This window comes from Alexandromys fortis, unplaced genomic scaffold (genome assembly GCF_014885135.2).
Source record: "Alexandromys fortis isolate MF-2015 unplaced genomic scaffold, M_Fortis_MF-2015_v1.1 scaffold_145, whole genome shotgun sequence".
Taxonomy (NCBI): Eukaryota; Metazoa; Chordata; class Mammalia; order Rodentia; family Cricetidae; genus Alexandromys; species Alexandromys fortis.
This window is the reverse complement of record NW_026068049.1, coordinates 1,071,189-1,088,213: the sequence shown is the minus strand read 5'-3', so window position 1 is coordinate 1,088,213 and position 17,025 is coordinate 1,071,189. Positions and strand designations below refer to the sequence as shown.

The following is a 17,025-nucleotide window of genomic DNA, read 5'->3' as shown; positions in this document are numbered from 1 at the left end:
AAGAAAGAAAGAAAGAAAGAAAGAAAGAAAGAAAGAAAGAAAGAAAGAAAGAAAGAGAAAAGGAGGGAGGGAGGGAGGAAATGAAGGAAGGAAGGAAGGAAGGAAGGAAGGAAGGAAGGAAGGAAGGAAGGAAGGAAGGAAAGGGAAGGGAGGGAGGGAAGGAGGGAGGGAGGCCACCAACCACCCAGCAGGCTGGAATTTGCTAGTGCATAAACTTCTCCTGGAGCTGTCCTCTGTGAACCCCAAAGTGTCACATGAGGCTCTTGAGATCACACTCCTAAAATTAACGATAGACCTCATTACAAATCAGGAGCGCTTCTGTTTGAACCAACAGCTTCACTTCTTTCTCAGCCACTCTCTACCTCGCTATAGGAAGTCCCTCGGTCAGGCAATGAGGAACCTTCCTTGGCATGTGATTTCTGTCTCGAAAGGCCCTTGCCAATTCAAAATAAAGAGAAGAGAGATGTGGAGTGTGTGAACCTACAAATATTCAGAGAACAGGAAAGGGGCTCCTTCGCTTCAGCTGAGTTGATTTGATACTTACAAAATGATCTGCCCGGCCAAGAATATTTTTACTTTGTGTCTACATAAATAGTCTTTATTTTTTATAGAAAGCACATCTCTGGTCTCTAAAAGAAAATGTGGTTTTGATTGAACCAGACTCGAATTTCTATCTGAAGCCCGTTTGCTAACAATAGAACTGGCTTTCCCATTTGCCAAGATCAATGTTGACCTGTTTTCACCTAAATTTTATAGATGTCAGAAAAAGAAACTGTTCACTGCTCTGTGGTGTGCCCTGGCCTTTTTCAGCCGCACTTTGCTTGCATTTTTTGCAGCTCCTTTAAATTCCCCTTGTCACAAAAACTAACAATAAGGTCAAGTATTTCAGTAAGAAATATTGAATTATTATCCAACATTGTCAACCAGCCAAGAAACTACGAAAGCTAACCACGAAATGTAGAAGAAAGAGGCTTAACCTCAGTCCTCCGAGTCCCGCCTTCATGGTGAGGGGAGGATTTTGGCACTGGGGGGTTATGGAGGGAGGCGGGCTGGCAGATGGGTGGAAAGGAAACGGGACAGCTCGCAATCACGTCCAGACTCCTGTCCCTCAGGAGTGTCTTGTTGCACTCGCTTGCCGCTGCAAAAAGCCAACTTTGATTTTTCTTGGAGAGGGCTCCGGGCACCCTAACATCTAAGCCATGCCAACAGCATGAGTCTACTGAGCTCTCCTGATCCCCTGGCCGTATCCCTGTCCATCAAGGCTAATTTCTGTGACAACATAAACTTCGCTGCCTAGCCAATAAACTCAAACCCGATGGAACTTGATGTGGCCAGGAAGAATGACAAGTTGGCAGGATGTCAGGGCTGGAAATAGAATGAGTTTCACCAGGCAGTGGTCTGGGAGGGGTATGGGTGGGTTTATGGATATGTACATGTGCTTTATTTGTTCTGATAACCCTAATAAACATTCCATTAATCAATAAACTAACTCCCATAGGAGCAGAATAACTTCAAGTCTCCAAATGAACCTCAGGTAAAGTCAACCCCCCCCCCCCCCCCCCCCCCCCCCCCCCCCCCCCCGCTGCTCCGTCCACCTATCTAACCCTAACCCATGATGACTAAAGACACAAATCCTCTTATTGCAAGGGATCTGGACAGAGTGCTTGGGCAAGAAGGAATGAGGGTTGGTTTTTGGCTGGACAGGGAGACACAGCCTGCCTGAGAGGATGCAGCAGCTCCAGGTGCCAAAAAAGGATCTCCAAGAAGCTCCCTATAGGAGCTTTGGAGGTGAGGCTCAAATGGCTCCCAAAAACTTCCCTTGAAATTCAAACACTCTCATTCTTCCAGGGTGAGAGTTTGGACTAATTTATTTTTATAAAGGAGAGATCCGCAGCCCAGTCATGGCTGGGGTGGACTTGGAGGAGTCTGTGTGCAGTCCTGGAGGGCATGGCAGGCCTCTGAAGGAGAGCTCAGAAGTATGGGTAGAGCTGGAGTCATAGACACGACACCTCTCAGGATAGGGTGGCTCAGCGCGTGCCCAACCATTCAGAGTACAGACTTATCCCAACTATTTATGCCCATCACTCTTTCTTACTGAATGCTGAAGGCCTTTTGTGCCAAACCTATTCCTCATTGCCCCATCTGGGCTTTAAATCACCTGGCTATAGGTGTTGGGTAAGCAACTAGATAAAACAGTCAAAGGTATGGGCTGCAAGTTGATTGGTTTCTGCTGTCTATACCCACTTTTGTTAAGCATTAAAATCTTACGTTTATTTTTGTCATGTATCTTGGTTTTCAATTATTCAATTTGAATCCCTTACTTCCCAAGTCCACCACCTATTCAAAGGACTGGTTTGGCACTGCACATCCTGGGGCTGCTGCATCTCTGAAGCATGACCTTCCCTGCCAGGCTGAAGCCAGCTCTCGTTGAGTGCGATTCCCCAAAGCACGGCTTCTAGTCTACCTCCTCTCTTCTGCTGCACAGCTAAGTCTGTGCCCACCCCTCAGCCTTCACTCCAACCCCTCTGAGAACCCATCCTGCTCTTCTCGCTGGAGTGGGGTACTGCCCCCCTCTGCCTCTTCTTCTTCTAAAGAGCCTTGGTGCTCCCGGGCAGCACACTTTATTCCTGGGTACTGTGCTAAAGGGAGGGTGCAGAGTGGGTGCTGGTTTAGCTTCAGACCCAAGATGGCATAAAACCACCCATCCAGATGAGGCTCAAATGCAGTGTCTGTCCCAGGAGCTTGCTGCTCCTGGTGTCCCTAGGCCCTTGGAGCACATCTCTGTTATACCACCTGCTGTGCAAAGGGGAGTGTCTCTATCTGTCCCTAGGGGCAGATCAGGTGCTCTTCATGACGTCAGGGTGTGTCTCAGTCATTTACATATCCATCCTCTCTTGAAAGTGTTCAACCCATATTTGAGCTTACTGAAATAAAAAATGTAACCCCTCCATTAAGATCAGACTAGGTTAGGGAATTGAGATGCAAGAGTCACTTTTTCTCAAGCTGTGGATAGGCTAAAGCTGGAGTCCTCCTGGCATCCCACCTCCTTCTTCTCCGTAATGCAGAAACTCTTGATTTGGAGAGCCTTTGGCACAACCACAGCGGGACTATCATTGAACCGGGAGGGTGTGCTACGCCTAATTACATTGTAACTTCTGTCAGATGGCAACTTTAGACTCTTGTGAGCTCTCCTTGCCCTGTTAGCATGCTCTTCCTCTCCTTGTTCTTTTCTCTAATTATTTATTTTTATTTTATGTGCGTTGGTATTTCGCCATGGGTGTCGGGTTCCCTGGAACTGGATATTACAGACAGTTGTGAACTGCCCTGTGGATACTGGGAATTGAACCTGGTTCCTCTGGAGGAACAGTCGGTACTCTTAACCACTGAGTCATCTCTCCAGCCCCCTCTCCTGATGATTCTTAAATTAAAGAGGCATCAGCTGTAGGTTATAGGTCATACAAACAGAAAAGGGAAAACAAAGAGGTACAGGTGAAATAACCTTTGTTATCAGGTTAAGTGACAGAGTGCCCCCCCCCCACAACCAGCATGGGAAATGAGAGAAGAGTCTTCATTGCATGGCCAGTGAGCCTACCCTGAGTATGGACAACAGGAGCCTGAACTGGAAAAGCTCTCCTGTCCAGCCCAGGAGAATCAGCTGGAAAAGCCTCACCTGTCCGGCAATGAATGGCTTCAACTCTCTCCTACTCAATTCCAGCCGTGGCAGGCTGACTTCACCTTGCTTTTTAGAGAGCAACGCTCTATCTTTAACATGATTAGCTGGAGCGTGCTATAGATAATTCCCAGTGGGCTGGGAATTACAGAAAACAAAGTTTCAGGGGATCTGTCTGACTCACTTTGCAACTAATGGAAATGAAGTTCATGGAAACTAGGGAAGCCACTAAGTGCTTGGTGAAAATACGATGCCAGCGATGTTTCCGTTACAAAAGTGACCGTCCAGGGGCTCCTGGAAAGAGACGTCCTTGCCCCTGGTCTCCAGTCTTGCACCCACAGGGTGATCTTGCAGAAATGATTTCACCTCTTCAGGATTTCATTTCCTCTTTCTCTACAAAATGACCATTTTTTCCAGGGCCATGAGAAACAATGGAGCCCATTCTCTCTTTGCCGTTAGACAGGCTCTAGCTGCCTCTTAAATCTCCCCATAATTTCTCCATTTTAAAAGCCAATTCAAGTCTATAGGTAAACGTTGTATGGCCAACAGACCATCTGGCAGGCAATTTATTACTGTCTATGCTTAAAGAGAGGGTCAAGAGAGGTGAAGTAGCTTGTTCAAGGTCATGCGACAAGTTAGGAGGAGTTAAAGACCTGGAACCCACATCTCTCTGCAGCCTCCTGCTGTCCCCCTTCCACTGACTCCCCAATGCAGAGTTGGCTGCAAGGCTGCTGTGACAGGAAGGAGAAGCTTCTTCTGTGTGGAGCCCCGAGTCACACACGCATGTGGTGGGAACCAAGGTTTCCTGTGACTCAGATCAATGTGAAGTAGCCTACAAATGCTCAGCGCTAAAGGAAATGAGCAAAAGGAAACGAAATTGGCCATAAACAGAAATCAAAACTACCTCAATTCTCTCTACAAAGGAACGGTGAATGCTTCCTCCCCACAGTGTGTGTGCGTGTATGTGTGTGTGTGTGTGTGTTTGCCTGTTTCTGTGTACATGGGTGGTTGTAGGTGTCCTGTCTATGGGTGTGCATGTGTGTGTATCCCAGGAGTTCGTGCTCAACGCCTTCTTCAGCTGCTCTCCACTCCTTAATGGGGCTTCTTCCGAGATGCAAAGTCTATCAATAGCCCAGCTGACCACCATGTCTGTCTCCTGAGCACCGGGATTACAGGCGGCTGCCACACAAGCCCCGCGTTTATAGGGGTTCTGGAAAATGTGGGCTCCAGTGAACACTCTACCCACTGAACACTCTGTCTGGTCCCCAGACCTAACTTTTGAAACCTTGGCTTTGGTCATCCTGACTGACTTAGAGTAAATAAAAGAGTAGCAGAAGCATCTGAGGTGTACTGAAAGGAGACGGAGGGCGCCTCAGTAGCTTCCCAGTGGGGGCCGCCATCTTACACACTATTCTGCCTAGAGCTCGGAACTGAATATCAATAAAGATCTGCTGAGAGAGAGAAAGAAGGGGGGGGGGAGAAAGAGGGGTCATTTTGTGAAGGGCTTCCCATTACCAGGATCTCAGTTGCTGGGAAAGTGTTGAAGATACTCAGAAGACGGGAGTGACTTAGGGCAGGGGGCACTCATAGTCTCAACTCTGGCTTCCCTCAGAACCCCAGACTCCGGTGCTAAAACCTAGGCCCCCTCAGGGGTCCCACTGCTTGCTGTAGCAGCTATCATCGGTCTGGATCCTCTTCTACCTCAGCTACCCTTCCCTCCACTGCATGGCTTTAGGGACCCGGAAAGGGGCACCAGGTGCTCTCCTTTCATCGGGGTGGGGCAGGGGGGACCCCATAGCCATGCAGAGAAAAAATAGAATTGGGCCTTTAATCCCAGCACTCGGGAGGCAGAGGCAGGCCGATCTCTGTGAGTTCGAGACCAGCCTGGTCTACAGAGCTAGTGCCAGGACAGCCTCCAAAGCTACAGAGAAACCCTGTCTCAAAAAAAAAAAAAAAAAAAAAAAAAAAAAAAAAAAAAAAAAAAAAAAAANAAAAAAAAAAAAAAAAAAAAAAAAAAAAAAAAAAAAAAAAAAAAAAAAAAAAAAAAAAGAGAGAGAGAGAGAGAATTGGAATTGACAGAGATCTCTTGGCTGTGGTCTTTCTCTTCTCTGTTAAATGAGGCCAACAACTGCCAAATTAAGTTTAATAATACTTTTTTTTTCTCCCTCCAGTAGCGGTGTTTATATGAAACTAATGGAAAGCCTTGGAAGAGACCGCAGACACCTGGGGTCAAGTTAGGGCCACCGTCTCTGTTCCGAACGTGTGGAGGTGCTTTGCCCTTCTGCCCGCTGTGATGGGGGAGCTCTGTGTTCTGTAGGGATGGTGCCTCTAGTAAGGAGCCTGTGCCAATGTAGTTTTCATGTTTTATAGAAAAACAAAACAATACTCAGGTGATTTGAATCAGGGATTTAGCTCAGTGTCAGCCCTTGCCGAGCAAGCACAGGCTTTGGGGTTCAAGCCCTGGAACCACATGCACATTTTCTTCTGAAAGAAAGGGAAAGGGGCTCAAATTCTATAGAAACCTATCACTTTCCCGTTTTTAAATGTCAAAATTGTATTTAAAAATCATCCCACTTGTGGCTCTGGCTTTATTGTGATTCAAACTAATTGAAAGTTTTTTCGTGTGCTTTTTAAAATAATCATCTTAATTATCATGAGTAATAATAGGTACCATCTATTTTACACCTATTACGTGCCAGACACCTTGCAAGGCATTTTCATATCTCGTTAACTCATTTACTTCTCATAGCCTCCACTATACAGATGAGAAAGGAGATTGCGTGCAAATCCATGGCTCAGGAGGGCTGTCTTTGCAATCAGGCAGATCTAGGCTTGAGACTTAATAGCCCTGTAACCTGGGACAAGTCTGAACCCCAGCTTCCTATCTGTGAAATGGGAACAGAAACACTGCTAACCTGTCCCTGAGCTGCTGGGAAAACTGAGATAAGGCAAGAGAAACCTTGCAAACAGTACCAGGTGCACAGGGCATTCTGTGACGGCCACCAGATCTGATTTACTCCCAGAGAGCAATCAAAGCAACGGCTTTCAAAGGCATCCTAAGCCCAGAGCCCCTTGTGCAATCTGGGCCACCTGGACTCAAGGCCAGTGAGGGAGGAGGACAATAGAAAAGCAATGGGAGAGCTTTTAGCATTGGAAGGAAAGAATGACAGTTGGGAAGAGGACCTTTGAGGTACGGAGGATGAAGCAAAAAGAACAACAAAGAGCCGCCTTGGGAGGGGCTGTGGGGTGAGCCTCCCGCTGATGCTGGGAGCCAAGTCCCAAGAAATCTAGAAAGCTCTATCTACATAGACCCGTGCCACAGGACACCTCTGTCTCCTGGAAATAACATCAGGCAACCTGCCTCCATACTATCTCTGATAGGTCACTGGGAACGAAGAAAGTCTGTTGCAAATGGGTCACATTCTAAAACAAAATAGTATCTGGCAGATTGATGGACTCTGACAGGGGGAAGAAGGAGTCAAAAAGACGAAACAAAGGTGCCATTTGTAAAGATCGGCTCGCGGTCAGGATTTCACTGTTTTCTATGGCAAAGGAACCGGTGAAAAGTTCCTCCTACTGATGGGTATTTTTCTACAGTCATTCAAAGTCCGAGGGCCCAGAGCTTCAGATTCTCCCTCTGGAGGAACCTGAAGCCTGTCCCCTGAATAATGCAGACCAGGGTTACATGGCAAAAGCTCCAGGGTCCCAGTAAGCAGCAGGACAAGGAACGGGTGCAGGGGGACACACTGTGTTTTCAGCTCGGATTCTGTGATCTTCCTGCCAAACAGGGGTTTACAAAGCAGAAGCTTCCAGAGAATTCTCATACTTTCTGGCTTATTCTCTCGGTGTTCTTCTTAACAGGAATCAGCTGTTTGCCTTCTCACTCATCCAGCATGTCGCTGGGGAGCAGTTAGCATCTGGTCTGGCTATTATTAAAAACAAGAACATCCCGCTCTGTCGGGAGAACAGTACCCGTGTAATAAAAAGACAGAGATCATTTGCATTCAGGACCAGGGATGTGGTCCATGAAGTGTCTGCTCTTCCTCCCCGCCAAAGCTTTCCAAAGCCTCTACCGTGGGTCTCCCTCTCCTGAAAAACAGACACGGGGCTTATGTTTTCCTTCCTGGGGAGGCAAGAATCTCTGGTCCAGAGCTCCAGTGTGATAAATCTGAAGTACTTTTTTTTTTTTTTTTACAACTGCGGAAATGAAAAAGTAAACAAGACTGGACTGCGTTGGTATTTAAGCTCTAGCCTTTTGCTGTTGTTTTTGTCTTTTTCTGTTTTTGAGCACTGGGCCAGGAGCCTGGAGGAACCATATAATATAAAAAATCTTGAAAGGTTTTATTAGCCAATAAAAAGCCTCAGTTCCTATTAACCACTTAACTCCTTGCTCAGATTCAGCACTTGCTTCCTTCCTAATAGTCCTCTGCCTCCCAAGGCCCAGAAGTGCAAGTTGGCCCACTAACCTCTCTCTGCACAACCTGAGTTCACACTCTGTTCTGGAAGGTTTCGGAAAAAACTACCGTCAATAGTAATTTTGGCATTTGTCCGCTGCCAATGCACCAAGGATAAGATGTCCACACTAAAACATGTTTTTTTCTTCTCACAGATCCCCACCCAATTTCCTCAGCACCTGCTAAATGGACAAAGCCATCATGACTTTCATGATCTTAAATATTAAATATCAGAGGAAAGTTTAGGCCAAAGGCATGACCAGCAGAAGCCATGAACCTCTCTCTCATGTGGAGCCGGGAGAATGGACAGAAATGAGAGAGAGAAAGTGAAACAGGTCGGTTGCTTGACTGGCTGGAAAAGATGACATTCTACCAAGAAAATGGCCTGGCGTAGGAAGCGGGAGGGTGTCCGGGGCATTAAAAGCCTTCAGGCACTTTGTGGGCACTCCCGCCCCTGTTAGTGCTGTCCTGCGTGCTGGCTTTTTGCTGGCTGTAAAGAATAAATCTGCACACTTACATCAGTCTATTATCAATCTGCTTCGAGAGCTCGTGGTACCCCTACCTGATGCACCATCTCTAACTGCGCTAACCCCTCATTCAGGCTAACTCTAGTACTTCCGGTGACCCAGAAGTTTCCTAAGACCTGCAGAGCACACAGCCACTTGAGGACTGCTTTTATTTTTGTTCTGGTCCTAACTCAAGTTGCATTCCTTTGTTACTTTGCCTTCCGGTAGAATTCTTTGCTGCAAGTTGTGTTTGCTTGCTTTTGTTTTACGAGAATGGCAGGTGGAATGCTTCACTTTCTAGCAGCTCGAGTGGACCAAATGAGCTGGGAAAAACACATAGCCGGAAAGAAGCGAGCGGTTGGAGGTGGCTTGTTGGGTAAAGTACCTAACTCAAAATCATGAAGACCAAGTTGAGTTTGCATGCCCAGAACCCACAGGAAAGCAGGCAAGTGTGGTGGACTGCTAGCCATTCCAGAGCTTTTTGAAGGTAGAGACAGGGAAAACAAAGAAGGAGATCTGAGATGAGCTGGCAAGCCAGGACGGCCATCTCAGTGAGCCCTGGCTTCGAATGAGAGACCCTGCCTCAATGAACACAGTGTGGAGTGATTGAAGATGATTCCCTATGTCAACCTAGGGCCCCCACATGCATGCACATCTTCCCCATGTATGTGTAAGTATACACACTCAAACACACATGCACACCATGCCCACACATATGGAGGTGATAGGAAAAAAAGAAGCAACATTTGCAATGCTAAAATAAATGCATAAAACAAGTTTAAAAAAAAAAACAACCCTGCACTAAGTGGCCAGACATCCCTGTGACATAATAAGAAAATGAAGAAGTCTTAGTAAAGGTTAGGCAAGTTTCCCAAATTGCATCTTCCTGCTTTTTGACTGTCTGAGTTTCTCTGAACAACAGGGCTGGATTGAGTCATAAGAGGCATTTGAAGGAAAGCTTTACAAAAATTAGTAATGACCTCTTCTTAAAGGTCACGCCCAACATGCTTTGTTAACCCCAGGAGCCTGCCACTCCTTGTCCGTGTGATGAAGAATTAGAAACTATGGGATGGTGGTGCTTCTCCCAAGCCCTTGAGAAATGCCTCAGGAAAATCAATGCCATCCGCAGGAGCGGTTCGCTTCCATTTCTTTAATGGTTTGCCATCCTCTCCCTTCCTCCCTTCGGGTGTGCTTGCATGGACCCCCACACCCTCCACTACCACTATCACCTCCCTGGTCTATTATATCTTCACCTAACCTAAGTTTTGAGGAAGACCTTTTAAAACTCCTTTTCCCACGGTCTCCAGATTGAATAGCAAGTCTGATCAGGGTGCATAGGAAGAATGCAAGGAGGGAGGAGTCTGTTGCCTTTGCTCAGAGCCCAGAATAAGGCTAGTTCCTACCTGGCCTTTCTTAACTCCAAGACCAAAGAGAGAGTCCAGAAAGGAGGAGAGCCCTGGGTGGGGGAACGCATTGCACTGTGCATAGATGAGCAGCCCTGGGATGGCAAGCAGGGTAGACCCGTCCTTCAGCACGGGCTCTAGGAGCAAATATACAAGGGTTCATGGTCTTGCATACGGAACCTGGTGAGACCAGTGAAATCACAGGAGTCAGAAAAAAATAGTCCTCCACCTTCCCTGAAAAAGCAAAACCTCAGGCTGTAACACTGTTGTCCTAAGTCACTGGCTTTTTCAGTGCCCTCAATATTCTGTTTTCTAGAATGGTCTCTAAACTGATTTTCACACACCTAGGTCTGGAATGGAGGCCACAGTTCCCTGCCTCTGACCTGATAGCACGTATAGAGGTGGTGGCTTAATTCACAGGAATTAATCCCCGCTTTCACAGTGACTCTTGGTTATATCTGTATTGTGTCTCATCCATCCATTCTCAAAAGAAATGGGGGGAGGGGCAGAGAGTCTGCATTGCTGTAAGACCGTGCTCACTGTGACCAAGGGCTCCCCCGACTTCTCCTCTGCTTTCCAGACTGTTTTCAAGTCTCATAAATACAAACATGTGGCTCTTCAACCACATCTGTAGATAATAACTTCAGGGGCTTCCTGTTTACATGGCGATACCCATTGCCCAGCCAAATAAACTCTGTAACAGAGAGCTAAGGTGTTTATTGGGCCAGTCTCGGCTGGGATTGAGTTAACAGGAAACTCCCACTCTCGCAGAAATGTCTCATGATTAAATATTTGGGACACGAGGGGTCAAAAGCACTGGAGAGCAGACTTTCTTCTTCCGCCTGCTGTTGCAGTGAGAAAACGGAGCAGCCAGGGGGAAATGCCGGCCTCGCGGCAGCCTTGAGATCAGCTGAGAGGCAGCAGAGAGAAGTCCAGCAGGAGCATTCTCCTACTCTAATCCATCCCTAGGTCCATCGGGTGAAGGGGTGGATAAAGGCCCACATGCGTAACGGGAAGCCCTTTAGCCTTCTGTTAGTGAACTCGGCTTAGTGGGCAGCATCCCTTCCCACCAGCTCAGTTATACCCTCATTCCAGTTCCACAGAAGACTTTAGGCAAAGCCCCCAAGCCATGGAGATGCTACCCAGTTGGTAATGCCTAGAAATATTTTTGGTGATGGGGATTGAGAGGTTCTCTTGGCATCCAGTAGGTAAGAGGTTGCCCCTCAAGTCTCTGGACACAGCAGAGAACTGAACAGAGAACAGAGACACATGTTTGTATTTATGAGGCTTGAAAACAGTCTGGAAAGCAAAGGAGAATGTCGGGGAAATGTCCACATCAAGGTCTAGACAGTAAGCAAGAAACTCAAGGTTCAGAGGAGTGAAGGGATGTGGCAGGGGACAAGAGAGAGCACCTCTGTGCCCCTCCCCATGCCTTTAAAAGCCACGAGAATGTTTAATTGAAATAAATAAATATTCATCTTGAGAGAGTTACAAACAAATTCTCTGGCCATAGCTCAGCCATGTTCTTCTAGGATGGCTCTTCCCCTAGAAATATTCTGCTTCCAAGATTTCTTGGGGAACAGCCCTCTTAGGGGAAGTCACTACCCTATTGGGATAAAGAAGCGATATGGCCAGTGACCTAACGTCTCTAACCAGGGACTCTGGACCCCTGCATTAGAACCTTGGTAAGTCAAACCATACAGACCATGAAGCACATAACTTCTCAATCTCATGGAAAAGGAAGGACTTACCAAAAATAAGCATTGGCCAAAAAGAAAGAACAAAACCCCCAAAATACAGTTAGCTTCCCTAGCAGAAAGCATCTGAGGCCAAAGTCCTTTGGGCCGAGGTCTGTTTTAATCATCATTGGACTTGGGTTTTTATTTCTGAAGACCCCAAAAGAAGTATAGGAAGGAAAATGGACAGCTCCCTCTATCTGGGCTGCCTGGGATCTGACTAAAACCAGAAGGGGGGTGGTCAGCTGCTGGGTCCCATTCCTGTCTCAGAGGTCTACACACCCGGGCTCATCCAGACCCGAATTCAGGGGCTTTGCAGGAGAATGGCATAGCCACCCCATCCTTCAGGCTCAGGCGCTAAAGACATGTTGATGGCTGGAGTTTCTGTCTACTCCTCCAGAAGCACGGCAAACAACAGCACAGTGCTCACTATGACGCCCCCCCCACAAGGAGTAAAGAACCTCTGCTTTTCCCCAGCTCTGGTACATCCTGGAAGGTGTAGGCAGGAGTGGATGTCAGACACGAACGAGAAAAGACCCAAAATACACACATAACGAAACGAAAAACAAACAAACAAAAAAAGCCTTTTTATTGAAAATTAAATTCAAACTTCAAATTAATATTACAATCATGAGGGAAAAATGCCAAATAATTCAATTTACAGTTGCAACATACAATACAAATAGTCCCTTTGAAGTCCAGAGTAAACTCATCCACAATCATGATCTGTGGCACAAAGCAGAATTTGTACAATACGTGCATGGAAAGCAAATCTCGGGCAATAGCAATCAGAGAAATAAAAAATAAAAACAAACGCTGTATTTACACAAAATGCTACAATTTTTTGTTGTTGTTCCACAGAAATCTAAGAATGGTAGGCATATCAAAAGACATGGAGTTTTATTCAGAATACCTAAGAAATGACTGGAAGTATGGGTTGGCTGGTATATTTTTAAAGTACTGCATTACAAAGCAAACAATTATTTGTAAACATGAAGTAAACAGACAGCTATGAAAGTTCTCACATAGGAAACAATCTTTGTTTTAGATGCATTACCTATTTTAAGAACAACAAATTCAAAGTTTGGAAGAATCGTCTTTTATTGTTTATTATTCTTTTCAATACTGTGGCTATCATTGCTTCTACTAATGCTCTCTCTCTGTTGGTTTGTCCCTTTCCTTGGAGTAGATGGAACCCCCAACAATGCTCCTCCCTTCTGAATCTTCCCTGGACAGTCTCTAAGGGTATGGAGATATTTCTTTGTTTGTTCCCCAAGGGTCTCTGGGTGAAGGAGGTGATAGTTTAGAGAGCGAACAGTAGTTAATCTGTTAAATCTCTCATTCCCTAACCTAACACTAAAACCATGGTACCTGATCTGAGCTACGGCCTAGGTTAAAATTTCTGAGACACTGAAGAGTGTTTTTCTAAAAAGCTGGCTGTGCCGGTCCGACGTAAATCCCAGGGATGTTTGTGCTGTGTGTGTGTGTGTGTGTGTGTGTGTGTGTGTGTGTGTGTGTGTGTGTGTGTCGGGGGGTGGGGAGGGCATTGGTTAGTACACATAGATGGTTCCAGAAGTAAATAAGACATTGTTTTGGTCTTAAAACCAGAAATCATACATGTGACCCAGTGCAAACAGAGTGTTAAAGAGACAAGGGAAGAGGAAGGGGATTTTTAAATCCTAGCCGCACCTCCCCCCACCAAAAAAAAAAAAACAAAAAACAGAAGAAAGAATGGGTCTGAGTAATGGGAGCCACCCAGTGAGGTGGCCCAAAGGTGGAGAGAAACACTTGAAATTTTCTCAAAGGGAGGGCAGAGGGAAAAAACCTGTTTTCAAAGTGTCTCAGGGTTGCTGCCTGCAGCCACTACAGTAACAACAGGGCACTAGCGCATCCCCTCTAGTCCCTTAATATGTGTATTGTAAACTTTAAGAAGCCCTTTAACATTAAGAAATAATGTACAAATAGAGTGCCCTTTTTAAAAAAAAAATTAAATAGGGTGCAGCTGGCACCGATGGTAACATCTTCATGTCAGTAATGCAAGCTGACAGGTGTGACCAGACACTGGCTTTGTAAGCGCTGCTGAAGTGGACAAACACATGGACGGTGGTGTGCTTCAAGCTACCACACGCGACAATAAATAGCATCGGTTACGGCTTCCCACTTGAGAAATACAAAGTGGCTTATCTATCTGAACATACTTGGTACACAGCCTTTAGAAGGCAAAGTGTTTGGGTTCAGTGGGGGCTTTCTTCCCCCCTCGATTTGTATCAGAAGGAGTTAGGAGGGATTCTAAGGAAACCCAGACTGGAGGCACACACAGGACCACCTGCGCCCAGACTGTCCCACATTGGGACAAAGGTCAACCTGAGAAAGGACAGAAAGCGAGGGGGTCTGGGGGGGGGTTAAGGCAAGTGTCTGCAGAGCTCTGCTTAGGAGGACTCAAGATTCAAAGGAAGGGGGCCCCCACCCCAACCCACCCCCCACTGCCTGTGCAGGAAGAGTGCCTGCATTAGCCTAGTGATGTCATTGAAGAATCCCTGACTTGGATTAAGGTTTCACACTCAGGGATTGGCTGCAAGGTCCCAGCAATGGTCAAAGTGCATCCTCCAGGAGGGCTGGGTCTCAAATTCACACACAGTGGTGGACACCAGTCGGCACATGGGCTTCCCTGCTCTTGGCCCTCCCTAGTGAGAGCTGCTAATATCAAGGGATTCATGGAGGTTCTCACGGGCTGTGTCTACTGACAGCAGCCACGGTGGCCATGACTTGAGCTGACCAGCTCCCCTAGGACAGTGACTTTATTCTGCTCCTTGGAAGGCCGCTGGAGGCCCTCCTTGGCTAAGGCACTTTAAGCTCCCATGAATGACTGTGTGGTAAGGCTGACAGGGGCAGAGGCCTGGTGTGTCTGAGCTCCCTCCACTACACATGTCGTGATTGAGCCTTTACCACCCGTGTGGCTTTCAGCTAACTAGCTTCTCAACCACGAAGCCTGCGATTTAGAGTTCTGCTTAACTCTGAGACCACAGAACAGTTTTCTGCAGTTTTTCACTTGTGTTTGGCTTTTTAATACTACAAGAACCATAAAGACCATGCCACCACCCCCACAAAAAGAAAGAAATTAGGAAACCACATGTCTCCAGCATTTCATGCTGGTAAAGGGACTACATTAAGTGTTAAAGGGCTACAGGTCCATGGGTATTTTGCTTTTTGGTTTTTTTTTTGTTAATCTTTAATTATTGCTTTAAAAGGTAAAAAGCTGTATCAGAGGCAATCAAAGACCTGAAAGAATGAAACAGCATTTCCTTCATACATCACAAAAACAACTACATCTAAAATATTTGGAGATGGAAGTTATCTTCAAAAACCACATTGTGCCTGAAGGAATTGAAATTGCTTAGCAATATTTCAGATATGGCTCTAGCCCACTGAAGAAATTTGTTATTTAAGAAAAAGCACTTTTAGAGACCGAAGTCAACATATCATTACACTAAGAAATGTTCCAAAGGTCCAAATGTCATTAAATAATTATAAATATATCTTTAAAGTTATATGACCATTCACGTTAGCAAGTTACCTCAGATTTTACACATATTCATAATTTAAAAAAAGAAAAACAAATAACACACAGCCAACTCAAACACTATATCATTATGGCTATAATAAGGTATTGCCATTTTCAGTTTTGCATAAGGGAGAAGGGGAAGGAAAGGGGGGTCGGGAGGATTTCTTTTTGGTTAAATGGGGGAGATGGGGGAGTACAAAAAAGTAAAATAAAATAATCTATCCTGATCAGTATTTCTGAAGTCACTTTCTTAGAGTAGGAAACAAAGGTAATAAGTGAACTCAAAAGTTTAGACGCGTGCCTGCAGCAAGTCTGAAGGCAAACCTTGGAACAGGCATTCAGAATGGACAGCCCTGGATGCGGCATTCATGCTACCTCCGCCCTTTCTGAGCGAGCAAGCGCACCACACAGCCGGCTTTGCAGGCTGGTCTGCAGAGCGCACCGGCCCCTACACAGCCAAAGCTGTGGTTTCAAAGGACAGGGAGGAAGTGGCTTGGCTCTTCTTCCTCCTGAACCCGGAGTCCTCCTCTCTGAATTGGCAAAGGAACAGGTTACTTATGAAAACAGACCAGACAACAACACCTTTGACCATTTTCTTCCTTGGTAAAGGGGACATCTTAAATAGTAAACAACATGAGACCCAGTTATGACTGTCTCTACCCTCTTAGGGTTGCAAGATCATGACTAGGGATGGACTGAGAAATCTTCTAGATAGACTAATCAATATACATATATATGCACTCTCTTTATATATGTATATATTAACACATGAGGGATGTGACCCCTGGATGCCACTGGGCCACGGCTGAGGAATTTCAATATGGTCGCCAGACAGATTCATCCATTCTGCCACTAGAATTCAAAACGGTTGGGGAACTGCTGTGGCTTCCATCAGCGTCAACACCATCATTCTGGTTAGGCAAATTTGGATTTAATAGCGTGCTGCCATTCGAAGTGGTGCATGGCGGAAGCATTCTGGAAGGAGACCGGTCTCCTCCCGGTACCACGGGGAACTGATAGGGCGCTGACGAAGTGCCATAGTAGAGATATGGAGTGCTGCTGGTCTGGAAGGGTCCACTCTGGCTTTGGGAAGAGCCGGGGTAGGGTGGTGGCAGGTAGGTGTGGTAGTGAGTGGTGGCGGACATGCCGAGGGACACGCCTGACGTGACGGGCGGGGTGTAAGTAAAGGTAGCTGGATAGTGCATTCGTGGGTTGGAGAAGCGGCTCTCAGTGAGGGATGAAATGCTTGGGAACTGCCTGGGGTCTGAAAAAGGGCCCAGTTCTGAAGCACCTAAAAATTATAACAGAAGATGGGGAGGGGGGGAAACATCTGTAAATATCAATTAAAATGATAGAATTTTTTTTACAAGATTTAAGAAAAAAAATAAAGAAAGAAAACTTTAGCTTTCTCCCAAGGAACAGCAAGTCACAAACAGATTTTCAAATGCACTGCTCACCTTGGGCCTGGCTTTCCCCACGTTACAATCTTAATGACATTTATCCTTAAGTTCTCCAGCCCCCAAAATCCCGAAGGACTTTTTAAAGCCAGATGTATGCTAGGCCCTGTGTGGAAGCCAACCCAACACCCCAGTTACCAGATCTGTCACCAGACTTTAAGAAGACTGGTTCTTCATCGACAGTTCCCACCCCACCCATCTCTCTTTTTGGTTCTTATTACACTTCAGGTATCTGAA

General features: G+C 46.1%; 1 protein-coding gene across 9 annotated transcripts in view; it reads right to left on the bottom strand.

Annotated features, from left to right (window-relative positions):
* The window catches only part of Runx2 (RUNX family transcription factor 2), a 308,143-nt gene that overhangs the window by 95,274 nt on the left and 195,844 nt on the right, over positions 1 to 17,025 (bottom strand). For 6 of the 9 annotated variants that reach the window (XM_050119363.1, XM_050119364.1, XM_050119368.1 and 3 more), the window contains one exon: positions 12,338 to 16,622. The exons of the other annotated variants lie outside the window; for them this stretch is intronic. In XM_050119363.1, the coding sequence (XP_049975320.1) occupies positions 16,147 to 16,622 (476 nt within the window). In that variant the 3' untranslated portion in view covers positions 12,338 to 16,146. Of the gene's footprint in view, positions 1 to 12,337; positions 16,623 to 17,025 lie in introns of those variants that run through there. 9 annotated transcript variants of the gene reach the window in all.